Source organism: Naegleria gruberi (assembly GCF_000004985.1).
Source record: "Naegleria gruberi genomic scaffold NAEGRscaffold_9, whole genome shotgun sequence".
Lineage (NCBI taxonomy): Eukaryota > Heterolobosea > Eutetramitea > Acrasida > Naegleriidae > Naegleria > Naegleria gruberi.
The window spans coordinates 659052-682996 of NW_003163318.1; the positions used below are offsets into that span (position 1 = coordinate 659052).

Consider the following 23945-nt stretch of genomic DNA (forward strand, 5'->3'; position numbering starts at 1 on the left):
AAAAATGTTCAAACTGAAAGTACCAGTTTCGGTTTTGTTTTTGCTGTTGTGTGTTGTATGTTTGGGAGGAGATTTTGCTCATTCTACAACAAAAACTAAAGTTTCGTCATTATGGAAAGTTCCAAAATCTGTATCCGAAACTCAACAAACTTTTATCAAATCTTTTAAAATAGTTAAGGAACGTCAATTAGTGAGCAAAGCATTTAAGAAATTGAATGGAATGGCTCACAAAATGAATCTTCATACCAACAAACCACCCATCAAATCAGCACTTTCTAATAAGAAAGTAAATACGAAAGGAATCAAGAAGAAATTAGAAGGTCCTTTCTTTAAGGGTGCTCAATCTCAATGGATGAAATATTCTTTTAGAAAAATTAAGAACAAACCGTTGAATTCTCTTCTCATTCCTGGAACTCATAATTCCTTTGCAAAATCGTTGAAAAGTGAAAAATCACCAAAAAAAGCAAAAATCAACAAAATTTTCAAAGGTTATCCGAAAAAATTGATTCGTTTGATACTTTCTCAATGGAAAGAAACACAAACGAATGGACCAGTTGAACAATTGATGGATGGCGTTAGATATTTTGATTTGAAAATTTGTCAGGACTCTTCAGAATTTTCCAAAATTAGAAAATTGAAGATTTGTAATTCACTTTATGCTGGAATTTTGGAAAAATCTTTACAAGGTTTGGCAAATTTTGTAAAATTTGTTGGAAAGAAGGAAGTTCTAATAATTAATTTTAGAGAATTTACCTCAGTTGATGAAAAGAGTCATCAGTACTTGTTCAATACTTTACAATCCAAGTTTGGAAAGTTATTAGCAGATTCCAACAAACTTTCACCAAAATCCAAATTCAAAGATTTCATTCGTTTGAATCAGAGAGTGATTATCTTGTATGGAAACTCTGATACGGTATCCAATTCAAAGGGTTTATTATGGTCGAGTGATGTAATTCGCTCACCATCTTTCAAAGTTCAAGATTCCATTTCACTTTATTCGAAAATCAAAGCTCAACTCGCAGAAAGATCTAAAACTGATGAAAAACTATTCATCACTCCAGCATTTATCACTCCAAACATTCAAATGATAATCAAGGGATTACTATCTCAACCAACTTGTCTCCAACAACAATCCTCACAAGTCAACCCAACCATAGTCAACTGGATCAGTTCCAACAACTTGCCAATATCGAAAATGAACGTCATCTTGCTCAATCATGAAAGTAAACACCTCCTCTCTGCACTAATTGTAAAAAATCTGGAACACTAACTGTAAAGCGAACTTCAAATAAAGCAATTTGTGTACCACATCCGAACTTTGTAAAATCCATTCCAAATACGGTCAAGAGATAGGACACAATAAGCGAATATCCCAAGTATTTCTTCTTGTGGATGTTTCCAACAACAGATCTTGGTTCTAATCTGTTCTTTCATGTATTATCTATAAAATTAAAACAATGTTAATTAAATTAATTGCCAATAACTATTGAGTGATTCGGAAAGTAAAAATTCGGAATAAAGCAACGACCATCTATTGTAATTTTCCCATCATCCTGATGATGATGATTACTAACTGAATAGATGAAAAAAGTCTCATAGGCATTAAAGGTTAAAAGCAAATTAATGGTGAGGATGAAGGGCAAACAATTTAATATTTTAAAATTCAAAAAAAAAAAAGTTTTTTCCAATTTCAAAAAAAAATATCAAACTCTGCTCGCTTGCGATTGCTATTAAAATAATCGTAACGGTTTTATATATTGTTGTTAGTGTTTTTATTATAATCATCACCATCATCACTGCTACTCTGTAGAAAGGAAGAAAAGCAACACCCTATTATACGCTCAGTAGTGTATTATCATCATCATTGTACAATTTTTCTTCTTGCGATTTTAACCTCCTTTTTATTTGCACTAAATCAGATTTTCATACTAGACACAATACGTATTGGAAATCTACACTATCTTCATCATCTAAACAACAATCAAACAAAATATATAGAAAATGCATCCCTTTGAAGGTTACGCAAAATTATGTGGGCAAGATGTTGAATATTACTTACAAAAGCTAAATGTCTCTCTCGGAAGAACACGGGTGCCTGATCCACAAGTTATAGATCCTAAATCTTTGGCAGAAGAACAGACAGTTGATGCTAATCAAAGTTTAAATTCCACATTATCTACTACAGGTCATTTACAACCTTCTATTGAAACACTTCAAAGAGTGCTCTGGGAACAAGATGTAGATATTCCTCTAGGTACCAACAAGAATATTTCACGTCTCCATGCCAAAATAATTTATAATGCTATAACAAAATTCTTTGAATTACACGTGATATCAAAGAATGGTGTAAAAGTTAATGGAATTTACTATCCTCCACAACCACACTCTCAACCAATCCCACTTCATAACGGTTATGAATTACAATTAGGTGATTGTTTCTTGACCTTTATGCTTCCAATTAAAAAGATAACCCAAAGCGAAATGTATCAAATGGTAAACCTGAAAAAGAGAGATATGCAAAATGCAGATAGAGCTGACAGAGACAATTCTTCAACAAATGATCAAGATAGACAAGGAAATGATATGATGATGACTGACGAGAGTCACACAAGTACTATGAATGATGAAGTTTCTGATGCTCTTTCAAAAAACTTTCTTAGAGAAATTGAACCAATGGACGACCCCAATGGAGAGTATGGTTCTTTTTTTCTAAATGAAGGAAAGAAGAATATTTTTTTTAGGAACCTCGGAAATGGTCTAGCTGGGGGAACACCAATTAGTAGTGAACAAGCAAATGTACTTGCAAGATCATTGACAACAAGTATTGGCCCTTCTCTCACTGCAGCAGTAACACAAACTTTATCTGGAATTTATTTAGAAAATCACTCTGATTTTATCAAATCATTTCTTTCTAAATCAAATGCACCAAGTCCTCATACGGAAATGGTTCTGGAGTATCTTTACAACTCTCCTGATATTGAAAATGCAGAATCACCTGAGGCAGTTAGTATGTTAGCGCGATTAATGACAGATATGGATAATAATATCGGATCAAACTTTTCCAACATGTCCAAGAATACTAAAAAGCTGTTGCATATAGTACTGAATGCTGCTTTGGCAACAGAACAACAAGAGTTAGCCTCTCTACTTTTCAAGACAAAGCAAGAAAACGAAATTACTGTAAGAAATGGTATTGCTACTTTTGTGCTTGATTGGAACGAAAAGAAGCAGAAACAACAAGATATGGAAGCTGCTGTAAATACAAGTGCTACAACACCTCTTGTAGATCCACAAGCCTCCTCTCTTTCATCTCATCCAACAGTGAGATAGTATCTTTTCATCACGAGTTAATCTTCCTTCAATTGATTCACAACCTCCACCAGCCAACAATTTTACTGCAATTACCTCATCTTCACAACCTCTACAAATGGCCACCACAACATCATCATTAACTTCTCTAATTCCTCCTCCAATATTATCATCCTCTCAACAACAACAAACACAATTGACGGATGTACCTCCATCATCGCAGAGTACAACACAATTACCACCCGATGATGATTTGGATGCTTTGGACGAATTTGATGAATTGATGGCTTTCGTCAATGCTCCTATGGATACAAATTCTGAACAATGGCGTTTATTGAATCAAAATTCAAATGTTCCACCAGTGACAACAACAACTTCCTCTATTCCTCCTAATGATACAACAGTAAACAGTAGTGCTACTACATCAAATGTAACTGCACCAACTACTGAAAAGAAGAAAAAGACTACAAAAAAGAAGAAGGATGAAAAGGAAACCACCACTAAAAAGAAGGAAACAAAGAAGAAGAAGGATGATAAAAAAGAGGACAAGAAGGAAGATAAAAAGGAAGAAAAGAAAGAAGAAAAGGAAAAGAAGAAGAAAAAGAAGAAGGAGGAGCCATCTACTCCAAAGGATACTGTCAAACAAGAAGAGCCTGCTGTTTCCACACCAAAAGATCCCAATCTTAAGAAACCTGATATTTCATATTCTACAATGATTGCTCATGCACTCATGTCAGCAGCTAATAACATGATGCCTCTCAAATCAATTTATTCTTGGATTTCCACAACTTATCCATTCTACGATCTTGCAGAGACTGGTTGGAAGAGTAGTGTGAGACATAATTTGAGCACAAATTCTAAATATTTCCGAAGAGTATCACCTGAAGAATGGAGACAATTAACTGGAGAAGAGAAAAAGTCAAAATCTAAAAAACAAGGCTCCTCAGATAAGAAGATGGCATTCTCTGTCTATGCACTTGTGACTGAGCATTGTGATGAAGTTTTGGGAACAAAGAAAGCCAAATCAGACAAGAAGGCATCCTCTTCTACTTCTTCTTTAACAACGCTTAGTAATGCTACTACAGCACCAGTTAGTTCATCATCTACATTACCTGCCAATAGTACTCTTTCTTCTTCTACTAATGCAACCACTGACCAAACAGCAATAACCTCAGAAGTGAAAGAAGTTAAGGAAAAAGAAACCAAGAAGAAGAAATCATCCACCAGTAGTGCAACAAAGAAGAGAAGTAGAAAAAAGTCCGAATCTACAGACTTGGATTTAAATGATGGCTTGTTGAACTTTGATGAAATTGCACCATCAATGAGTTTGGATAAACCAGAAAAGAAAAAGAAGAAGAAGACTTCTAAAAAATCAGAAACTCCTACAGCTAGTACAACTCCAGCTGCTGAATCTTCAACACCTGTGACTCAAACCAATAACAACAATAATACCAATGTAACTACTCCCCAATTGTCACATTCCAGTTCCAATCAAAACTTCCAACACAGTACTCCAACTAATCAAATTTCTATCACCCAAAATATTATGCCAAATACATCTCAACCATTGGCTCCAAAACAACCATTCCCTTTGTCAAATCAAATTCCTAATCAAATTCCACCAAACCAAATGCCAAATCAAATGCCAAACCAAATGCCAAATCAGATGCCAAATCAAATACCTAATCAAATCCCTCGTCAAAGTACTAATAACTTGTTGGAAATGTTTGTTCAGAATGGAATGCTAAATGCCCAAGAACCTTCTTTTCTTAAAATTTTATTGGATGGAAATGGAGATTCATCAGCCAACAATCCATTATCAGCGCTCATGGGTCAAGGAGGTCAGAATATGAATCCAAACCAAGGACTCAATACAGCACCACTTGGTAATATGGTTGATTCACAGGGAAAGCAAATTGACCTTATTAATTTACTTTCAATGGTAACTGGAATGCCTCAACAACAAAACATGTCTCAATCTGGTATGTCTCAACCACCAATGCACCAAAACTTTTTAGATCCAAATAACAGACTTGTTACACAAGGAAGACCTCCTAATTGGCCACCTGGTGCAGGCTTACCAAATCAACTTCAAGGAGGAAGGCCTTCTATGGGATCAGTTGTTGGTATGCAAAATCCTGGTCAATTCCCTGTACAAAATCCAAATATGAATCCATTAGGTCATCCAGGATTTAATCAATTCCCATTTCCCATGATGAACTACTCTCAAACACTTCTCAACTTTGATCCATCATCAATACTGCAGCAACAAGGTAATGGTGGTATTCCTCCCAATAATAACAATAATAAATAGTATGCCACTATTTTGACTTCCACTTGAAAATCAAAGATGTAGATTTGCAATTTGATTTTGGAATCAAATTAGAAGTAACAAAGAACACAACGTGCTTTTCAATCTTTTTTAATTTTTAAAAATTAATTAAAAAATTGCTCCAACAACAAATCTTCGTCGCTACTAGCCTACTTTTAGTGTTTTGAATATTAAAATGAGCAACAATAGCAACAATAATTCAGATGATGCTTCAATCAGGAAGCAACTGTGGGAAGGTTCAATACCAAGTGTAATCAACATTAAATCTGAACACATAACGTCTTTTCAACAGCCTTTCCCATATTTTGTAAGTGTTTTCATTCCGATCATTAATTGTTTGGGGCAATAATTATCTAGACAATGATTCCTAGACATTCATATTTATCTTTACTGATCGATAAAGTCAAATCGCATTATTCTGAATTTTCAGGATTTGATAGTGATCAATTATGGTTTAGTTTCAATACTATTGCTATGCAATGGCACGTACCAGCTGGAGTTTTATATGATTTGATGTATATCTTGGATCCGAATAGTATGTATTTGATTGGAAATAATAATAACAATAATTATATAACTAATAATTTGATGATGGTGAAATTATAATATTTAAATAATATAACAACAATGATATGTTGTGCATTTACTAAATGTTGATTGATCAAATTATATTAATATAATTTTAATAATATTTAACAAAACATGAAAACTAAATAGCACTTAAATTACCTTGGTCATTAACAGCAAATTTTGGAGCTTTTCCAGCAGATACTGTCATTCGTTGTAGTAATGAAGAGGATGCTCAGTGGAATTATCTCAACAATATTAAAGAGTGCATGTATATTCGTTTCAACTCTACATCAGCCATGATGACTTTTAGTAATGAGGATCAAAAGGAATTATGGTCAGCTGTAAAGAGTCAAAACGAACAAGTATTTTGCAAACTTTTCGAAAAGATTAAACTTGGAGCTAAAATTGCTTCCATTGATGATATGGTTTATGCCATTAGAATTTACACACCACTCAAAAAGGATTCTAATAGCTCTGTAAATTTAACAGATGATTCAAAGAAGAAGGATGTATTAAAATATAAGAAGAATATGATATGTTTAAAGAGAGACCAAGCTAAACAACTTGATTTACAAACATTCTTAAACAATCATGTTATTCCTCAATTAACCAAAGGTGGATATTTTGGAGATTGTGAAACCAAGATTGACCGAGTTGTCATTCAAGGTGTCGAACCTTCCAAGGAAACTGAAATGTTATGGCTCTTTGAAAATTGTGCTCATCCAGATGGTTTCTTATACATGTGTTGTAAATAAAAATGTAACAATTATTTTGTAAAAACTATTTTCCATATACAGCAACATACCCAAATATTTAATTTCAAAAATTTCTAAAATTTAAAATGATAAGCAAAATCCAAAGGTCGCTCCTTTAGATCATCATTACAACCCAATTTTTGAGTCAAAAATTATATCACACCTTTGCATCTTTGCATCTTTCTAATTGAAAAAAACAATCCAACCACCACCGACACAGTTGTGTGTGAACCATTCATCATTTTAGCATTATCTGGACATCGAATTGATAACTTTCAATTTTCATCATCCACAGTTTTACAACAATAAGAAGAAAAAAAAATGTCAACATCCTTGTTATTGTTGGTGGATCAATTGACAACATTTTACGGAAAGAAACTTTTAAACGATCATTATGCTCTCACCTATTTAGATAATAATTACTATTCATTGGCTTTCATTGGAGTCATGTTATGTTTGGTGTGGGGAGTTTTAATTACTGCGCCAATTCATATCATTTCTTGGGTTTTGTATTTTGTGGGTGCTAGGAAATCATCATCATTAAATTCATCATCTTTTGGAATTGATGATGATGATGAGGAGGATGTTGTTGGAAGTTCTGGTTTTGGTGGTCAGAAACAACCTTCCCTAAAGAAACAAATTGAAAAGAGTAGAAAATTCGGAAAGGTTTTTAATGTCTTGACAAGTGTTTCATCATTTGTTTGGTGTTTGTTTGCTTCTTACTTTTTGGTGCTTGTTTCTACATTTTCTAGAGCTCATTATATTTTGACAGCTTTGGTGATTACTATTATGTGGTCTGTTTGGTTGATTAATAGTTTTGTTTTGGATTTAAAGTGGATTATTGTTATGATTTATTATAGACTTGTCAAGAAGGTTGATTTGACAAGTGTCAGCACATCATCTAGTCAAATGATTCAAGAATCACAAGAATTGGCTGATGATGGTGAAGCACTTTTGGAAGATAACTCTTCTGGTTTACAAAGAAGACCACAATCTTCATCAAAATTAGATCCAAAGAAAGCAGTTACTGTTACTCGTTCCTTGCTTTTGGATTCATCAAAACCATACATTTCTAGAAAGCCAATTCTTGCTGTCATTTTGATTGTTATTGCTACTACAATTATTCTCATTGTTTCTGTCATGACAACTTTCATCTTTGCTGATATTTGTATTGCCTATGATCCTATTGAAATTTCTACACATTTCACTCGTACTGTCTTGTCAAATGGCAAGTGTGAAAGAGATACTGTCTGTTATTCTTATTTGACAGTTCCAGAAAAGATGGATCATCAAATGATTGTCAATTTCCAACTCTATACTTATGAATTCTATAAGGGCTTTGTTGAATATAAGAGATTCGATCCAGCTGATGAAGATTTTGATCCAAAAGATGTTGAATTCAATGAATATCATCAAGCCAGTTGCTTTAAATTGGATAATATTGAAGAAGAAAGCAGATATCAATGTTTTGCTGAATTGACTGATTTGAAACCTGGTTCTTCTTATATTCTTCGTGCTGGTTATTCTGCATCTGAAAGTACTGATGCTCATGATTTCCACTACGATAATGAATATCTCAAATTTAGAACAATTCCATCAGAGGATGATTCCTCCAAGATTGTTTCATTCATTAATGGAGGTGATTTGGCATGGAGAGGACCAACCTATGCTCTCTCCAAAGCTGTCAATACTTTGGGATATGGAAATGTAGATAATGCTCCATATTTCGCTATTGTTGGTGGTGATATTGCCTATGAAAATGGATGTGCCTACTGTTATAGAAGATGGGACGATTGGTTCTTGAATTGGAATAAGTTTATGAAGACAACTGTTCAATACGATTCTGATAATTCTACCATTCATCAATATACACTTCCAATTTTGACAACTGTTGGTAATCATGAAGGTGGTAATTTCAAGAGACCTAGATCAGATGATGCATTCTATATTAGATTATTCCCAATGTCAATTAGTGGAGCAACTGAAAAGATTGTTTCTGATCCACAAACTACAAGAAAATTGCAACACGTCCACTATCTCTCCAAGCATACCATGATTGTTGCATTGGACAGTTGGGTTCACGAATCTCCACAAGACCAAATTGAATACTTGACCAATCTCTTTGAAAAATCAGTCACTGCAGGAACCTACAAGAATCGTTTCATTATTATTCACCATCCAATGTATACTTCAGGTAGTGTTGGAGACATTGATAAGGAAATGATTGCCAAATGGGAATCCCTCTTCCAAAAGTATGGTATTACAGCAGTTTTTGAAAATCACGTTCATACCTACAAGCAAACTTATCCAATTCGTGATGGTAAGGTTGTAACAAAGACCAGTGAACAAACTGATTCAACATCTGTTGCATTCAGTTACAAGAGAGAATCTGCTGACAATAGCAAGGACGGAATTATGTATTTCGGAGATGGAAGTTGGGGAGTTACCTATTGGAATGCTTCCTTGAGAAAGAGCAGTGGACTCTTCAGACAAATTGGAGTTTTGAGTCATGTCTATCATGTCAAATGTAGATCATTATCGAATGCTATTTCATTCACTGAATTGTATGCTCTTGGATATAATTCTACAACTGGAGCTGTTTCTGAATTTGGTAAATCTCGTGTCAGAATTGAAGTTCACTAAACATAATCTGAATTGTACATATTATTTAATTATACAATTATTATTAATTAATACAATTAATACACACATTATTTATTAGAATTGTTTCACATTGGATATTTTTGTAAATTGGATAAATTTGGTAATTGGAAAATTTTTAATTTTTGGAAAATTACTCGATTAAATAATTCACTCTGGAAGAATCTGATTCGTTTCCATCTCTTTCCAATATTAAAAAATGTTATCAAGATCTTCATTAATCCATCAAATTAAACCTTTCAACAAGTTTCGTTTCTTCTCTTTGAAACTAAATCAAACTCTTCAACAAGACGAAGTTGATTCTCCACTCAAAAAACCAGGTTCAACTAATGCTAGACCTGCTGGGGATGCTCTCAAATATGGAAATGTTCATACCTTCTCAGATACGAATGATAAACCGAATCCTCCCGAAAACAAAGCAGATCCAAAAATTTCATTCTTTCATGTGGATGGAAAGGAGAAAACTCGAGATCAAGTTAAGGCTCAACAAGTAAACGAGTTTCCATTCGAAAAAGAACATCTTTCTGTGAATCCTTTCGAAGAAGAAAGAAAACTAATTCATGAAATTGAAGAAGGAGCAGATGAAGGCGTTATTGAGGGAAAGACAAAAGGAGAAAAGCAAACTCTTGGACAACACTTGGAACAGAAAGGTTATCATCCAAAAGATTCACCTTGGGCTGAATAAACTTGCACACCTTCGTCTACATTCTCAATAACATTATTTTACTTTCTTCTTTACAAAATTGAATAAATAATCAAAATACAAATCAACAATCCATAACTCAACACTCCAATCGATTCAACTCCACTAGTAGCTGGCATTTTCTTTGTAAAAATCGAAACTGGCAATGGATCACCAAAAACTTTCATATAACAATTCACACATTCCTTATGATCATTCATCCAACTGTACACATCAATAGCATCGAATAGAATAGCATGTACTTGTTTAGTTTCTGCAAATGAAAACATTGCATTCATTGTAGAGCCAGGATATTTCTGGACTAAAGATAAACTGTTGTTCATGACTTGATCGAATAAAGTTCCTTTCCACCAAGCAACTTTGACATCTGCTCTGTTGAGTTGATCTAAAGTGGTAATTCCAGTTATGGTTGTGTTATCGAGGTCAGTTCTCATGAATGTGAAATAGGTAGTTCCATAAGAGCATGTAGTAAACGAAACTTGTTCACTTCTGGCAGTTGACAAGGCAGTATCAGAAACTACAATATCACATGCACCAGAATTAATCCCACCCAACAAGGAAGGAAAATATCCACTGGTTGTATTAATCGAAAGATATTCGATTCCTAACGAAAGTGAATACTTCTTATTTAGATTAGCAACTAAACCCTTTGCAACCAATTTATAAACAGTCAACCACAAATTAGTTGAACTTGTTTGAAGCTCTGAACAAATCGTTAATTTCGTGATATTAGAAGGTAAAGGATTTTTCGTTGGATAATTTGCAGTTTCTTTACAATATGGAACGACGAAAGGAACACCCAATGATGTAACTTGTTTCTGGAAGGTTGTATCTTGTGCTAATTCTGTCATGGCTGCGTCTACTGCGCTAGTCCAAGCAGCAGAAGCAACTGATGGGTCTGAAGTGACAACTGTCAGGTGGCAGATAATACAAATGACAAGGAAAATGAGGGTTGATTTGAGTTCTGGCATTTTTTTTTGTATGGTGTTTATTTTTGGTGATACCATGAAGTGAATTATTTCAACTCTATTCATCCCTGTCAAACATCAAAATTTAGAAATAGAAAAGCAGGTCTATCAATGGTACTGATTAACAAACACAATTACCAATATCTTTCCATATTTTATACAAATCTCTTGTCCTTTCCTTGAAATCTGAAATAAGAATGTGTTATTGTGGGTCGAGTGGCCTTTGTTCGTTTATTCGAAACTTACCTATACCTGCATTTCAAGAACTGTCTTTCCACTAATGTCAAGATGCAATCTCTCTTGATTGTGTTAAGTCTATTGTATATCGAAGAGATCAACAGTTTCTAATAATTTCAATTAGGAAATAAGGATAATAGCTGCCATGAAATTCTAATTATTCTAAATGCACTATTAGCATGAAATATACGGCGAAATCTTTTTGTCATCATTCAATTTAAGTGAGAACTCATTCGAGTTTACAAACTTTTACAACTTTGTTTTTTACAATTTTCTTGTTGATGAAAAAAGAAAAACCAAAACTTTATTTCAATATCATTGTGAGTTTGAATTTTGAATGAAACTCTGGAAACTCTATAATATCTTTCAAGCCAAAACACATAATAATGAACAACTTTAGATAATAATAAATATGTGGTGTGATAATTTTATATTAATACACACGCACATATTAAACTTGCATGATGGGAGGAGTAGACGAATCTTCCATTGTTGATTTTAATTCTTTTGAATCCAAATTCGAATCAGAAACATTCAATTCAGAAATTTGATTTTCCAATTCCTTAATTGCATTAGTTTGTTCCTTCATACAGCTTTCTAATTGCAAGAGTTGATGCTTTGATTGAGTTAATTCATTGATTAGTCTAGTTTCCTTCTCAACATAAACTTTCTGAAATTCGAATTGTTCCAAATCCAATATGTTTTTCAATTCTTCCACTTGTTTTCTGTATTGTTCCAACTCTAAATCCTGAACTAGCTCTTCTGTCTGAATGTCAATATTTTTTCTTGACACTTCTCTTGATCGAATAAAATTCAATAAACCAAAGAAGAGTTTCTTCTGAATTCTAATAGTCTTGTTCAATTCTTCTTGTTTCACTCTAAATTCAACAGTATTTTGTTTCATCTTACTTTCCACATTCGAAACTAAATTTTGCATATCACTGTACATTTTCGTACTTTCTCTTTCCATTCTATTCTTCAAATCTTCCTTCTCATCCATCAATTCTTTAATCTTTTCGTTTAATTCGTCCACTTTCTCGTTATACTTTTTAAGGAAGGCATCACGACACTTAATTTGTACAGATGCGCATTTCTCTTCGAATTCCTTCATGCACAATTCTATTTTTTCAGTCTTTTCTTGATCCATCTTTTCGTAATGTTTCTTCATCATTCGTTCTCTTTCTTTAAACTCCCTTCTTGTGTTGGCATACTTGTGCATGATATCTTCTACTTGACGTTTCACATAGTCCATTCTCACATAGACAATTCCACCTACTACCATTGTATATTTCGAATCATCCCATTGTTGTGTATTTGCCTCTAATTGACTAGTTGGTGATGGAATTAATTGTTGTGAATCTTGAACTGTTGCAAGGAATGAACTAATTTTGGAGGTGGATGATAATGGAGAAATACCTGCAAACAATGGAGAACTGGTAGTAGTAGGTGTGCTTGGAGTGGAAATATTAATTAAAGGTGATTGAATACTAATAGTTTCAGTATTATTATTATTCCTTTCTGGTGAATTTTGTGGAGAAATTGGAGGTGAAATTGATATGGAAGTGGAAGGAGTGGATGGATCATTGATAGTAGGAAGAATGGAGAGAGTTGGAATTGGAATAGTAGTAGTAGCAGAGGTATTAGTAGCAGAAGCAGCAGAAATTGAAGTTGGTGGAGCATAAACTAGAGCAGAAGCTGATTGTACTTTTTGCAATCTTCTTCTCCTCATGGATAAACTCGAGACTTTTTCTCTCATTTGGTCCATGCTCATGGCACTCAATGTTCTACCACGAGGTGATGTTGTTGTTTGTTGATTCTCATCACCACATGTTGATGAATTTGAGAGTGAGGATGGTGAAGGTGGAAGGAGTAAGGATGTTGAACGTGTTGGTGCATATTCCTTAACAGAGAGATGAGGATCCGAACTCGATTCGAAGGAAGCAATGGTGGACGAGGTATTCTGATCGTGAGAGAGCAATGCTTCAAGTTTGTTCATATTCTATAATATATATCAACTATTATATGATGAGTGTGTATTACTACAATTTTTTGATGTTAGTGATGATATTAAGGCAGATGCAACAAGCCTAAGAATGGTCGAATATGGATTGATGGTAATGATGATTGTTGAATCTCGTGAGTGGGGTTATGATGTTGAGGCTCTTTTTGATTAATCTCTTCGTTCCCATTTACAATACTTGAAGTGGCACTATTTTGTCCATAATTGGTTCATCTTCCAAATTGGTTTCAAGGAATAAATCTGAAAACATCAGTTGGGTTCAGTTAGAATAGAACCAAATTCCGTGGTTAATTTGAAGGATCTACAACATTACTCATACAGTTTTCCATATATTCCAAAATAATTCAAATTGGGTGGGGTAGTAGTTAGTTATTTTTCTCATCATTGGGTGGAGTGCTCAATTCTACTGGAATATTGGATTCAAGGGAAGATTTGGACATGTGCATTCGTGGTGAGTTTGAGCCAACTGGTGATTGACCACTGTTTGATTGAGGAGATCCAACACTGCTTGTATTGGATTGACTAGTTGATGGCATGAAAGTTCTAGCTCTCTTTTTAGTTTGTTGATAATATTGAGAGGAGCTTCCAGTGTCCAATCTTCCAAAGGTTACTTGTTCCAAATTGGGTTCTTCCTGTTGTTGTTGTAATTGTTGATGATGAATGATGGTGTTGAATGCTGAATTGTACGGAGTTGGTCTCATGGTTCCGGATCGGAGTTTGCTTGTGGAGGAGCTATTGGTATTCAAACTCTTATTGAGATAATCTCTTGGGGAAGGTGTTGATTCATTTGGAGAGGAATATGCTTGGTCAACCAGAGAAGATGTAGAGTTTGATTGCTTAATAACACTTCCAGATCTCAATTGATTGTAATGTTCGTGAGCTAGTAAATTATCAGTGGATGGTTCTACAATGAGTGCTTGGAAATTTCTGTAATTATTTGGATCATCCATTAATAGAGATTGAGATAATTGTTGATTCTTGAATTGATCAATCCTCTTCTTATAACAGCAATATCCGCAACAAATGATATACTTTACAAAGGATCTAATTTCAGAAGATCCCAATAAGAATGCAACTGTTCCAATTCAATTCATTAAAATGTTTAAATATTGTAATACTATTAATTACATACTTCCAAAGAAAAATCCTCTCAAAGGAACGAGTCCATTAAAAAAGAAATTGTAAAATACCAAAATAAAAGTATCATCCTCAGAATTAGTTAACATGGCTATTATATTGTAATACCAATAAGCAACTTCAAATACGCCACAAATGACATATGGCAGAATTAAGAGAGAAAGTCGCAATATTACAGAAATTTGCCTTCTTTTGGTTTCCTTCTTGGGAATGACTTGAAGTTGAGTGGAATTTAAATATTTTCCAACATATCTCCAAATAATTATTAATAATATAAAGTTTACAATGACAGTCTTTTGATATTTCAAAAAATTATTTTAAAATTCGTTCACATTAGTTAAAATTTTCATAAAACTCCTTCAAAACTAAACCTACCAAAGTAAAATAAATATTCCATGAAATGTAAATTGCTGTAACAAATCCAGTTTTGACAGTTTTCGAAGTATCCACCAAAGTAGTAATAAATCTGAATATGAACAACAATAAAAACACAAATAATCCAACTCCCCAAGCAACCACATGGAATGAAATTTCATATCTCATGAATGGTGACATTTTCTTCAACTTGTTCATATTTTCACTGAACATGGAATTTCTTTTTGGAGCAGTACTATCCAAATCCATCGATTGATCCAATAATCTTCTTTGATCATTTCTAAAACTAGAAATATCATGGAAATTATGTTGATGCAATTGACTAGTTTGAATAACAGCCGATTGATTACTTTGTCTCAAATCAATCGAAACTAAATGTTCACTCATTGTTGAAGATTCTTGATTATTTTCATTCATTTCACTATTTTCAGTTGTGCAATCATTGTCAATTTCCTTAAAATTTGAATTTGTGAATGAATTTTTTGAAGTATTATTCGAATTGGGCGGAGAAATTTCAGAAAGTTGTTTTTCCATCCATTTCACATTGGTAGTTGTTGCATAAATGGCAAATGCTACAACGACACACCAAGTGGCAGTTGCTAATGATGCTGAAAAGTTGATGTGTGCAAAAAGTCGATTAATGATTGTGGCACCTGCTTTGAGTTCATATCTAGCGATCCAAGTTGTAATATTTGAGCTATTGTCAGTTGTCAAATTTTGATCTATTGACATTATGAGGAATGGTAGTGGAATTGAGTCAATTTGAATTGGATTGAAAGAATCAATTTGAAATCCAACACGATTTTGAGCCAAGTTCATTCCAATACTTGAAGTGACATTTGGTGTGACAGCTGGTACCAAATTCCTACTAAACATAACATCTGGAGCAACTCTAGAACACACCCACCACCACAAAATAAACAAAATTCTCGAAACTGATGAAATCAAGTCAGCAATCAACAAAGCCAACATGCATCTCCTAATAAATTGACGTTTCTTCTTATTCACAACTTGTCTCTTCTGCTGCACACGATTTCCAACTTGTAAAACTGAAAAATTTGAAAAAATTTCTTTTTTTGTTTTTGAAATTAATTTAATTTCATTTCCAAAAACCCAAGATTGCTCCAAATAGAAAATTATTAAAATGGTAAAAGTTGAAAAAACAGAAAGTGTGGAAAAGATGAGGGCGATGATATCACTGGCGAAATCTGCATCTTGGTCATGAACACCATTGTCAATTATTTTGATTGTGGAATTGACATTTTGATTGCTGACTGATGGTGTCAATAAGAGATTTGTTTGATCCGATGTTGTTTTTTGATATGTAGTGAGATGTATTCTAGCTGTCACCAGAGTAATTTGAAAAAGTACTATCAAAATCACAGAAGAGAAGCAAATTGTGGCGTTTGACATTTTTTTCTAGATGGAAAAGTCGTCAATTCAAAGTGTCTTCTCATGAGTTCAGATCTAATATGACAATAATTTTCCTTTCTACCATTCTACCGAAATGTTGTTGTAATCGAACATTTAAATATTAAATACATGTTGTAAAAATGGAAATTAAAATTGTGGTCAAAAAGTTGCGACTTTGTGTGGACACACATGGATATTGAGCGATTATAATGATAATAGCGGAACGAATCTGAAGATTTTTCATGTTACATTCATCTCTAAACATTATCCGAAAGCAAACTAAAAAAAATCCGAAACTGATGACCTAGTTTCTTCTTATCATCATCATGAAATTAATTTATTATATACTATTCCTACTTTTTCTACTAACTTTCTCTAATTGTTCTTCTTCCTTCGACTTTCGAATATTTTCTCTTCCGAAAATTCAAAAGTATAATACCAAAGATATCCAACAACAAGTAACGAATACAACAAGACGAATAGATAATCTAGCTTCGGAACTATTCGAATACTGTCCATTTCCTTTCGGGACGAATACTTTAGGTTGTTCGATGGTTCAGAAGAAATTTATTCTAAACTCTTCAATGACACTTCCCGAAATTTTAGCAAATATTACGAAAACTATTAATGAAACGATTAGTTTTCCATTAGTTTCGGATATTATCTTCCTTGTGGATGTTCATATTGAAAGAAATATTTCTCGTTCGGACTGTGCTTCGTTTCTGCAAGTTGAATTATTCGAAAGTAAGAATAATTTGCAATATTTGCAATTGTATTTAAGATTTATTGGAAACGGCAATGGAATTGATTGTGATAACCAAGGATTCTTTGCATTTACTATTAATTCATCAAAAGTTACAAGATTAGTCCAATTTCAAAATGTCACCTTTCAATCGGTTCAATTATTTGGTGAATTACTTATATTTAGAGATGTTAACTTTGATGGTGGAGTTACTGTTTATGAAAATGCAATAGTTATGTGGAAAGTAAATGGTGAACTACCTATTGGAAAGATTTCAATAGAAGAAAGTCGATGGAGATCAATTCTATTGGTGGATTCGAATTTTGCAGTCGAATCTTTGAATTATTTGGAGAAGGTAACTTCATTGTGGATTATTAGAGTGGCATTTAAATTGAATAACGTATTCCAATTGGTGAATATTGATGATTTGATATTGGAACATGTTAAATTCATGCCAGAAATTTATGATAATCGAATTTACAAATCTCCATTTGTATCCTTACGATTTATCAAATATGTAGTATTATTTAGAACTGAAATTGATGGATTTTCATATCAAACTGCTTTGAGTATTGAATATTCTGTTAATGTATTGATTTCATACTCATCCTTTTCGAATAATCATGTAAATTCCAAAGATTCCAATACGAATATACTCCTAGCAAAGGGACTCAATCAATTACATGTTCTCTATTGTAACTTTTTCAATAATATTGCAGAGTATGGTTCTGTTTTTGAAATTACTGGAATAAGTTCTCTATTAATTAGTATGAATTCATTTCACAATAATACTATTGCTAATAGTGCTTTATATTTGGGAAGATATGTCGATACGCATTATAGCTATGTGAGGATTCAGAATTCGATATTTACCGATAACAAAAGTTATTCGAAGGGAGGTGCTCTAACCATTGACAAGTTATCCTCAGAACCTAATTTAAGCATTGAAGTTTATGGATGTTCCTTTTCTGAAAATAGTGGTGAATTTGGTGGTGCTATTCATTCATTTTCCAAATTATTGGTCACTGGAGGAATGTTTTATTCCAATACAGCAGTTCAACAGGGAGGTGCTATCTTTGCCAAGGATGGCCTCTCTCTTAGAAGCACATATTTTATTAATAATTCAGTAATTGATACAAGTCTAACCTATTGTACAGATAATAATTGTATTGGTAGTGGAGGAGCTGTTTCGTTTCTCGTTGAAAATGGATCAGATTCATCCCTAGTGATATTCAGAAGCTCTTTCGATGGTAATACAGCCACTAGAGGAGGTGGTATTAGTATTAGCAGACCCGATGAGTTGAGTATTGAAGGTAATACTTTTAAAGATTGCAAAGCTGATTTTGCTGGAGGAGCACTTTTCATTAGCTCAATACTTAATCAAACATTTTCTAGCTCGCTAATTGAAAGTAACGAATTTTCAAATAATCAAGGATTGACTTATGGGGATGATATGAGTTCAATAGTTTACACAGTCAATTGGAAATACTCAATTGATGGAAAACAGTATAATTATTTAGATTCGAATGGAATCAAAATTTATCCTGGGCAGGTATTCTCACTTTTTCCTGAAGCTTTTGACATTTTTGACCAATACATTCCAGTATTGAAGGAAACAAGTGAATTAGGCATCAAAAATAGTGATAAATTCCAATTAGAAAGACAAGGTTATTCATTCGGTAACATATTCATTTCCGTTATCAATCAAACAGATTTTGACTCAACAAAATTGACATTGGTGAGCGCGTTTAGTGTTACCATTTCTGAAATTCCAATTATTGTTGAACCATGCCCTTCTGATACAAGTTTAAAACCAGCCAATTATGGAAAATCTTATGATTTCATTTGTCAGCAAAAGCCATCCTATGATTATGTTATTGCTGTGGCTGTAACTCTAACCGTACTCACATTATCATTCTCTGTGGGAATGGTAGCAGTTTGTACCTATTTATGTGTTAAAATAACTCGAAAAGTTAATTATTGGGTTAAAAGAGATAAAGCAGAAAAGGACATTGAGAAGAGATTGTTGGAAAACGAAATAACCTACATGGAGGATCATTCTCTACAAACTGTCAACAGTACAGGATCTGGTAAGAGACAACAAGTGTCCTTCATCATTAGTATCGATCAGATATTTCCAGAAAAGAAGATTGGAGAAGGTGGATCAGGAGTTGTCTATTTGGGAAAGTGGCATCACCATCCTGTTGCTATCAAATGTTTGAAAATTGAAGACACTGCCAATTCTGATGAAATTGAAAAGGAAGCTGCAATGTTATGTCGATTGAGACATCCTAATATTGTGCTATTTTATGGTGTTTCACTAACACAACACAAGCAATACCTCGTAGTTGAATATTTGGAAAGAGGAAGCTTGGAAAAGTATATTCAAGATATGAAACGTCAAGAAATATCAGTAACCTTCTCTGAAAAGTTGAAACTCTTAATTGACATTGCATGTGGAATGGTTTATTTACACAGTTTGAAAATAATTCATAGGTAAGTGTGTTCATATTAAGAATATTAGAATTTTACCAATGAAAATTAGAGATTTGAAACCTGCCAATATTTTGATGGATGCCAACTGGACTGCCAAAGTTTGTGATTTTGGAATTTCAAAAATTATGGAAAGCACTGCTCATACGACAACTCTCTATGCAGGAACACTCTTCTACTTGGCTCCTGAATTATTACAATCGGAACATGATGAAAAAAACAAAATTACAATCTCTGTGGATGTTTTCAGTTTTAGTATTATAATGTGGCAATTATTCTTTGAGGATAGTCCTTATATTAATACGAAATCTCCCAAACTTCATCTATTTCAATCGGTCAACTTGAATGAAAATGGTCAACAAAAGAAAACTTCTGAACATTTGACACCATTTTCAGTATTGGCAAGAGTTTTGAAAGGTGAAAGACCTTACATTCCATGGCAAGGATTTAACAATGAAGCAGATTCTGAAATCATGATGGAATGGCTCGAAGAATACATGCCAGAATTTTCAAACTATTATCCTCATCAAAAAGAACATGTTGTCAGTCTCGTATCAGATTATATGGAGCTAATGAAAGCTTGCTGGTGTGAAAACTATCAAAACAGACCAAATTTTGAAACCATTCTCGGTTGTCTAATGATTTTGAAACAACACATTGATAGTTTACAGACTAATAATGTAAACAGCCCACAACATGATGGCTCCACTCCATCCAGTGATAGGATTTTACTCCAATCAAGCACAGATATCCAACAAATCCTATCTACTAGTAGAAAATAACGTTGCAACCATCAATTCCGCCAAAACCTGACAGTCTTATTCATGATTCACAAAAGGACATTTCAACAATTTATGAAATTTTCAAGGAAAATAGTTTTGAATCAGATGAATGGCTATACGAATTGGAACAACAAAAGAAGAATTTGAAATATAAGGACTTTGAAAGATCTTTCCAAGTATTTGACTGGGTAAGAGAAAGCAAAATTGACCAATCAGAAGTTATGGAAAAATTGTTAGAGTATATGAACATGTTGAACTAATCCAGAAGATAGTTTAATCATTTGTTGCAAGTTTTTGATTGTTTCACAAGGGAAGGAAGTTCAGAATATGATACATTCCAAATGATTCTCAATTATCACACAACAGTCAATCAGAATATTAGATCATTTGCAACAGATTTTGAGATTAGCAATATTGCATTACAAAATTATTAAACTAATTCTTTTATCAAGAAGTTCAACAAACGAGGAGCTTTGTTGTATCTCATCTTTATTTGTCATTTATTGATTTTACTAATGGTTAAGCTGTTCCATTCTATCTCTGATATTATCATTGGTTATCGTAAACGATTTGATTGAGATAGACAAATTTGGACAGGTGTTGATTGAAGAGATCAAACAAGTTTCTAATGATTATTAAATTGGCAAATGAAACAAACAGAAAAATGTCTCAACCAACAACACTTATTGACCTGGGTATGCCAGGATTACTGACAGTGCAAGCGATAGATTACTCAAATATGACTGCTGCCAACATAACTTCTAAATATCTTCCTACCTTCATTACCAACTCGACATCGGTTGCCAATTCCGCCTTCTTTCTGGTTTACCTGTCATTTGTCCTTGTCTATTCCATCATACAAATGATAAGAGCAAGAAAACAATTGGTTAGGAATCAAGCAATTCTTTACATCTTACTTTCCCTATTTATCTTGATGTATTTGTTCGCTTTGGTATTCAGACTAATTTATAATGGTATAGGATTGTATGCGAATTTGAATAGCAACAAAATTGATAAGGCATCCATTTTAGTGTATCAACAAGTAATGTGGGCTAGTGGATTCATTGAGAATTTTATCTCCTTCTTTCAAATGATTCCTTTTGGAATATTTGTAATGGGTTTCATTCAATATGTATTGTAAGTTGAATTATCAATCTATTTTCCTCAATGAGATGATGAACAGCTTGTCAACTGTTCGAAAGGCAAGAGCAATGAATCAAATTGTCTATCGAGTTGTTCTTGGATTCGTTATTGGAGCTACCATTATTTCATTTGTAATTTGTACGGGATTGTGTATCTCTAATGCGCTGGTCAATCTACTCAAAAAGACAGGCGATCTCAAATTCGATGTTACTCCAATCTATGCCTCATTATTTATCGTTTACATTTCCATTTCCATATTTCAAGTTGTAATATTCACATCTAGTGGCATTCGTCTAATCCAAACAATCAAAAAGAACAAAATCAAGGCCAACAATACCTCCTCTCAATCATTCATTCAATTAATGAATAGTCCATACACTAAAATCCTGCTACTCGTCACTGGAATCCTCCTCTGTATGGGAATTTTAATGTTATCAGTTGCCATGTCCATCGTGACTTCTCTCTATTTACCAAATTATCATATTATTGATTATTTCCTTCATGGCTTTGGAGTATCTGTATTTGCTGGTATTGTACTCTTTACATATAGTCCCATTTGGGCTAACAAGGCTAATTCTTGTAGAAGACAATCGATGGTTTCAGCTGTTTCTCCACTAGACTTTCCTACTACCGATGATTTTACATCTCCTACAACACCAACAACAGATTTATCTAGATTGTAAATGTTAGAGTGTTCTCTAGGAAAATGAATATTTCTTTTCTTTCCTTGCACAGTGATGATGAGAATTGCTACATTGATGAAGATTTTGCTTTTGATGATAAAGGAAGATGTGATATTGATTTATTTTTTTATTTTAAACCCTAATGACGGAAATAAGTGGTAGTTTGCAAAAAATCGAGGGGTAAAATCAGGTACCACTATCTGAACAGTGGTTTTTATCAAATCCAGACCTGGCTTTTTGAAAAAGTGAGGGGTTGATTTGCAATAAATTGAGGACTTGAATTTTTTACAATCATAACCTAAACTTTTATTAAGAGTCAACTTAGCAGAATGGAATGGTTGGAAAAATGACCAAGACCAAATGAATCAACAAATGAAAATGCGAGGTCTTTGAGGTTAGTAATTGGCTCCGTGAAAGTGTGAGTAAATTTCCCATCCACGTAATTATCCAAAATAGCAGATACAGTATTGTTCTTCTCAATAAAACTTGTGATTATTACACGTCTAAAATATTAGTTGCAATTTAGTTATGAAACCACTTACTTTCCACTGCTAGTAAAAGCATATTGAGATTGATTTAAGTGAAAAATCCATTGATTTGACACTAACAATGTTCCCTGAAACAGTCTTGACCACCAAATCTGAAAGGGATGTATTAATACGGAAATCCTAAAGATATCAATAAATTAATTAATTTAAATACTTACATGATTCTTATCGATTAGTCGTAGAATTAAATACCTTTGCCATTTTGCCAAAGTTGAGCACATATTTCAACAGAGCATCTTTAGTTTTACATAATAAATGATCTTTGGGAAGCAATTCTCCTAATAATTTCAATAACAATCCAATCTTTGATGTTGCAATCTCGAAAAATACAATAATAAAGAGAATAATTGTTATTGCTGTAACAACATTCACCGCTTACCCCTTATACAATGATTCGTCAACAATACTACTACTATTGTCATTTAAATCAAATCCTCCCAATTCTCCAAAACTGAAACTCTCTTGCTCATGAAAAATTACTTCTTGTTGTCCAGATTTCAAATTTGATTCATCTATTTCCAATTTCAAATTTCCAGTTAATAATTGTTCCTTTGTTACATTTTTGCTAATATCTTCATAGTCTCTTTTACAACCTTCTTGATACGTTTTCGTTCTCTGTATGTTTTTGTGTATTGAATGTTTTTCTTCTTAACGCTTTTTGATTCATTTTTAATGTTTCATAAATGATAGACTTCTTAATTTAGAAATTCTTCTTTCCAATAAAAGTGCTTTCTGTAGATGGTGTTGGAGCCAAGATTAGATTTGAAGAGGTTGTTATTTCAGATAAAATCAATGAAGGAGAACACCTTGACATTCAGTTGGTAGAGGATATTTGCTTGACTTTTCAAAATGAGTGTCTCTTCAGTGAAATCAAGGACAAGATCAAAGACTATTTGAGTTCAGCTTTGAAAAAGAGAAGTCGAATTGAAGTTGAATAGTGTTTGTGACTTGTAAATTGGTGTGATGAGTGTGATGTGACAATTCTAAAAATTGAATAAACCAAATTTGTGTGCTATGGTGTGTTAGCCATTTAGGAATTGAATTTTGGTGGTCTGTTGTTTTTCGGAATGAGGT

General features: G+C 33.3%; 8 protein-coding genes across 8 annotated transcripts; 5 read left to right on the top strand and 3 right to left on the bottom strand.

The window, feature by feature from the left end:
* The first annotated feature begins 8 nt into the window (after positions 1-8).
* NAEGRDRAFT_57267 (uncharacterized protein) lies at positions 9-1309 on the top strand. Its single transcript, XM_002680492.1, has one exon. It carries the CDS (start codon positions 221-223, stop codon positions 1268-1270), a length of 1050 nt encoding a protein of 349 aa, XP_002680538.1. The 5' UTR covers positions 9-220; the 3' UTR covers positions 1271-1309.
* A 692-nt stretch (positions 1310-2001) lies between these two features.
* On the top strand, positions 2002-6966 carry NAEGRDRAFT_64350 (uncharacterized protein; the record flags this gene model as incomplete). Its single annotated transcript, XM_002680493.1, has 5 exons — positions 2002-3134; positions 3331-5622; positions 5831-5948; positions 5999-6176; positions 6359-6966. The coding sequence occupies 5 exons, from the start codon at positions 2002-2004 to the stop codon at positions 6964-6966; spliced, it is 4329 nt and encodes a 1442-aa protein (XP_002680539.1).
* A 318-nt stretch (positions 6967-7284) lies between these two features.
* Positions 7285-9690, top strand: NAEGRDRAFT_78752 (uncharacterized protein). Its single transcript, XM_002680494.1, has one exon. It carries the CDS (start codon positions 7288-7290, stop codon positions 9607-9609), a length of 2322 nt encoding a protein of 773 aa, XP_002680540.1. The 5' UTR covers positions 7285-7287; the 3' UTR covers positions 9610-9690.
* Positions 9691-9826: 136 nt separating this feature from the next.
* NAEGRDRAFT_64352 (uncharacterized protein) lies at positions 9827-10312 on the top strand (the record flags this gene model as incomplete). The annotated part of the gene is made up of 1 exon (XM_002680495.1): positions 9827-10312. The coding sequence occupies one exon, from the start codon at positions 9827-9829 to the stop codon at positions 10310-10312; it is 486 nt and encodes a 161-aa protein (XP_002680541.1).
* Positions 10313-10335: 23 nt separating this feature from the next.
* On the bottom strand, positions 10336-11301 carry NAEGRDRAFT_78753 (uncharacterized protein; the record flags this gene model as incomplete). The annotated part of the gene is made up of 1 exon (XM_002680618.1): positions 10336-11301. The coding sequence occupies one exon, from the start codon at positions 11299-11301 to the stop codon at positions 10363-10365; it is 939 nt and encodes a 312-aa protein (XP_002680664.1). The 3' UTR covers positions 10336-10362.
* Positions 11302-11986: 685 nt separating this feature from the next.
* NAEGRDRAFT_64354 (uncharacterized protein) lies at positions 11987-13531 on the bottom strand (the record flags this gene model as incomplete). The annotated part of the gene is made up of 1 exon (XM_002680619.1): positions 11987-13531. One exon carries the CDS (start codon positions 13529-13531, stop codon positions 11987-11989), a length of 1545 nt encoding a protein of 514 aa, XP_002680665.1.
* Positions 13532-13920: 389 nt separating this feature from the next.
* On the bottom strand, positions 13921-16480 carry NAEGRDRAFT_64355 (uncharacterized protein; the record flags this gene model as incomplete). The annotated part of the gene is made up of 3 exons (XM_002680620.1): positions 13921-14630; positions 14688-14985; positions 15068-16480. The coding sequence occupies 3 exons, from the start codon at positions 16478-16480 to the stop codon at positions 13921-13923; spliced, it is 2421 nt and encodes an 806-aa protein (XP_002680666.1).
* A 2789-nt stretch (positions 16481-19269) lies between these two features.
* Positions 19270-19915, top strand: NAEGRDRAFT_31264 (uncharacterized protein; the record flags this gene model as incomplete). Its single annotated transcript, XM_002680496.1, has 2 exons — positions 19270-19718; positions 19768-19915. Coding segments are annotated over 2 exons (597 nt in total), but the record flags the coding sequence as incomplete, so codon positions are not given.
* Between the last annotated feature and the right edge of the window lie 4030 nt (positions 19916-23945).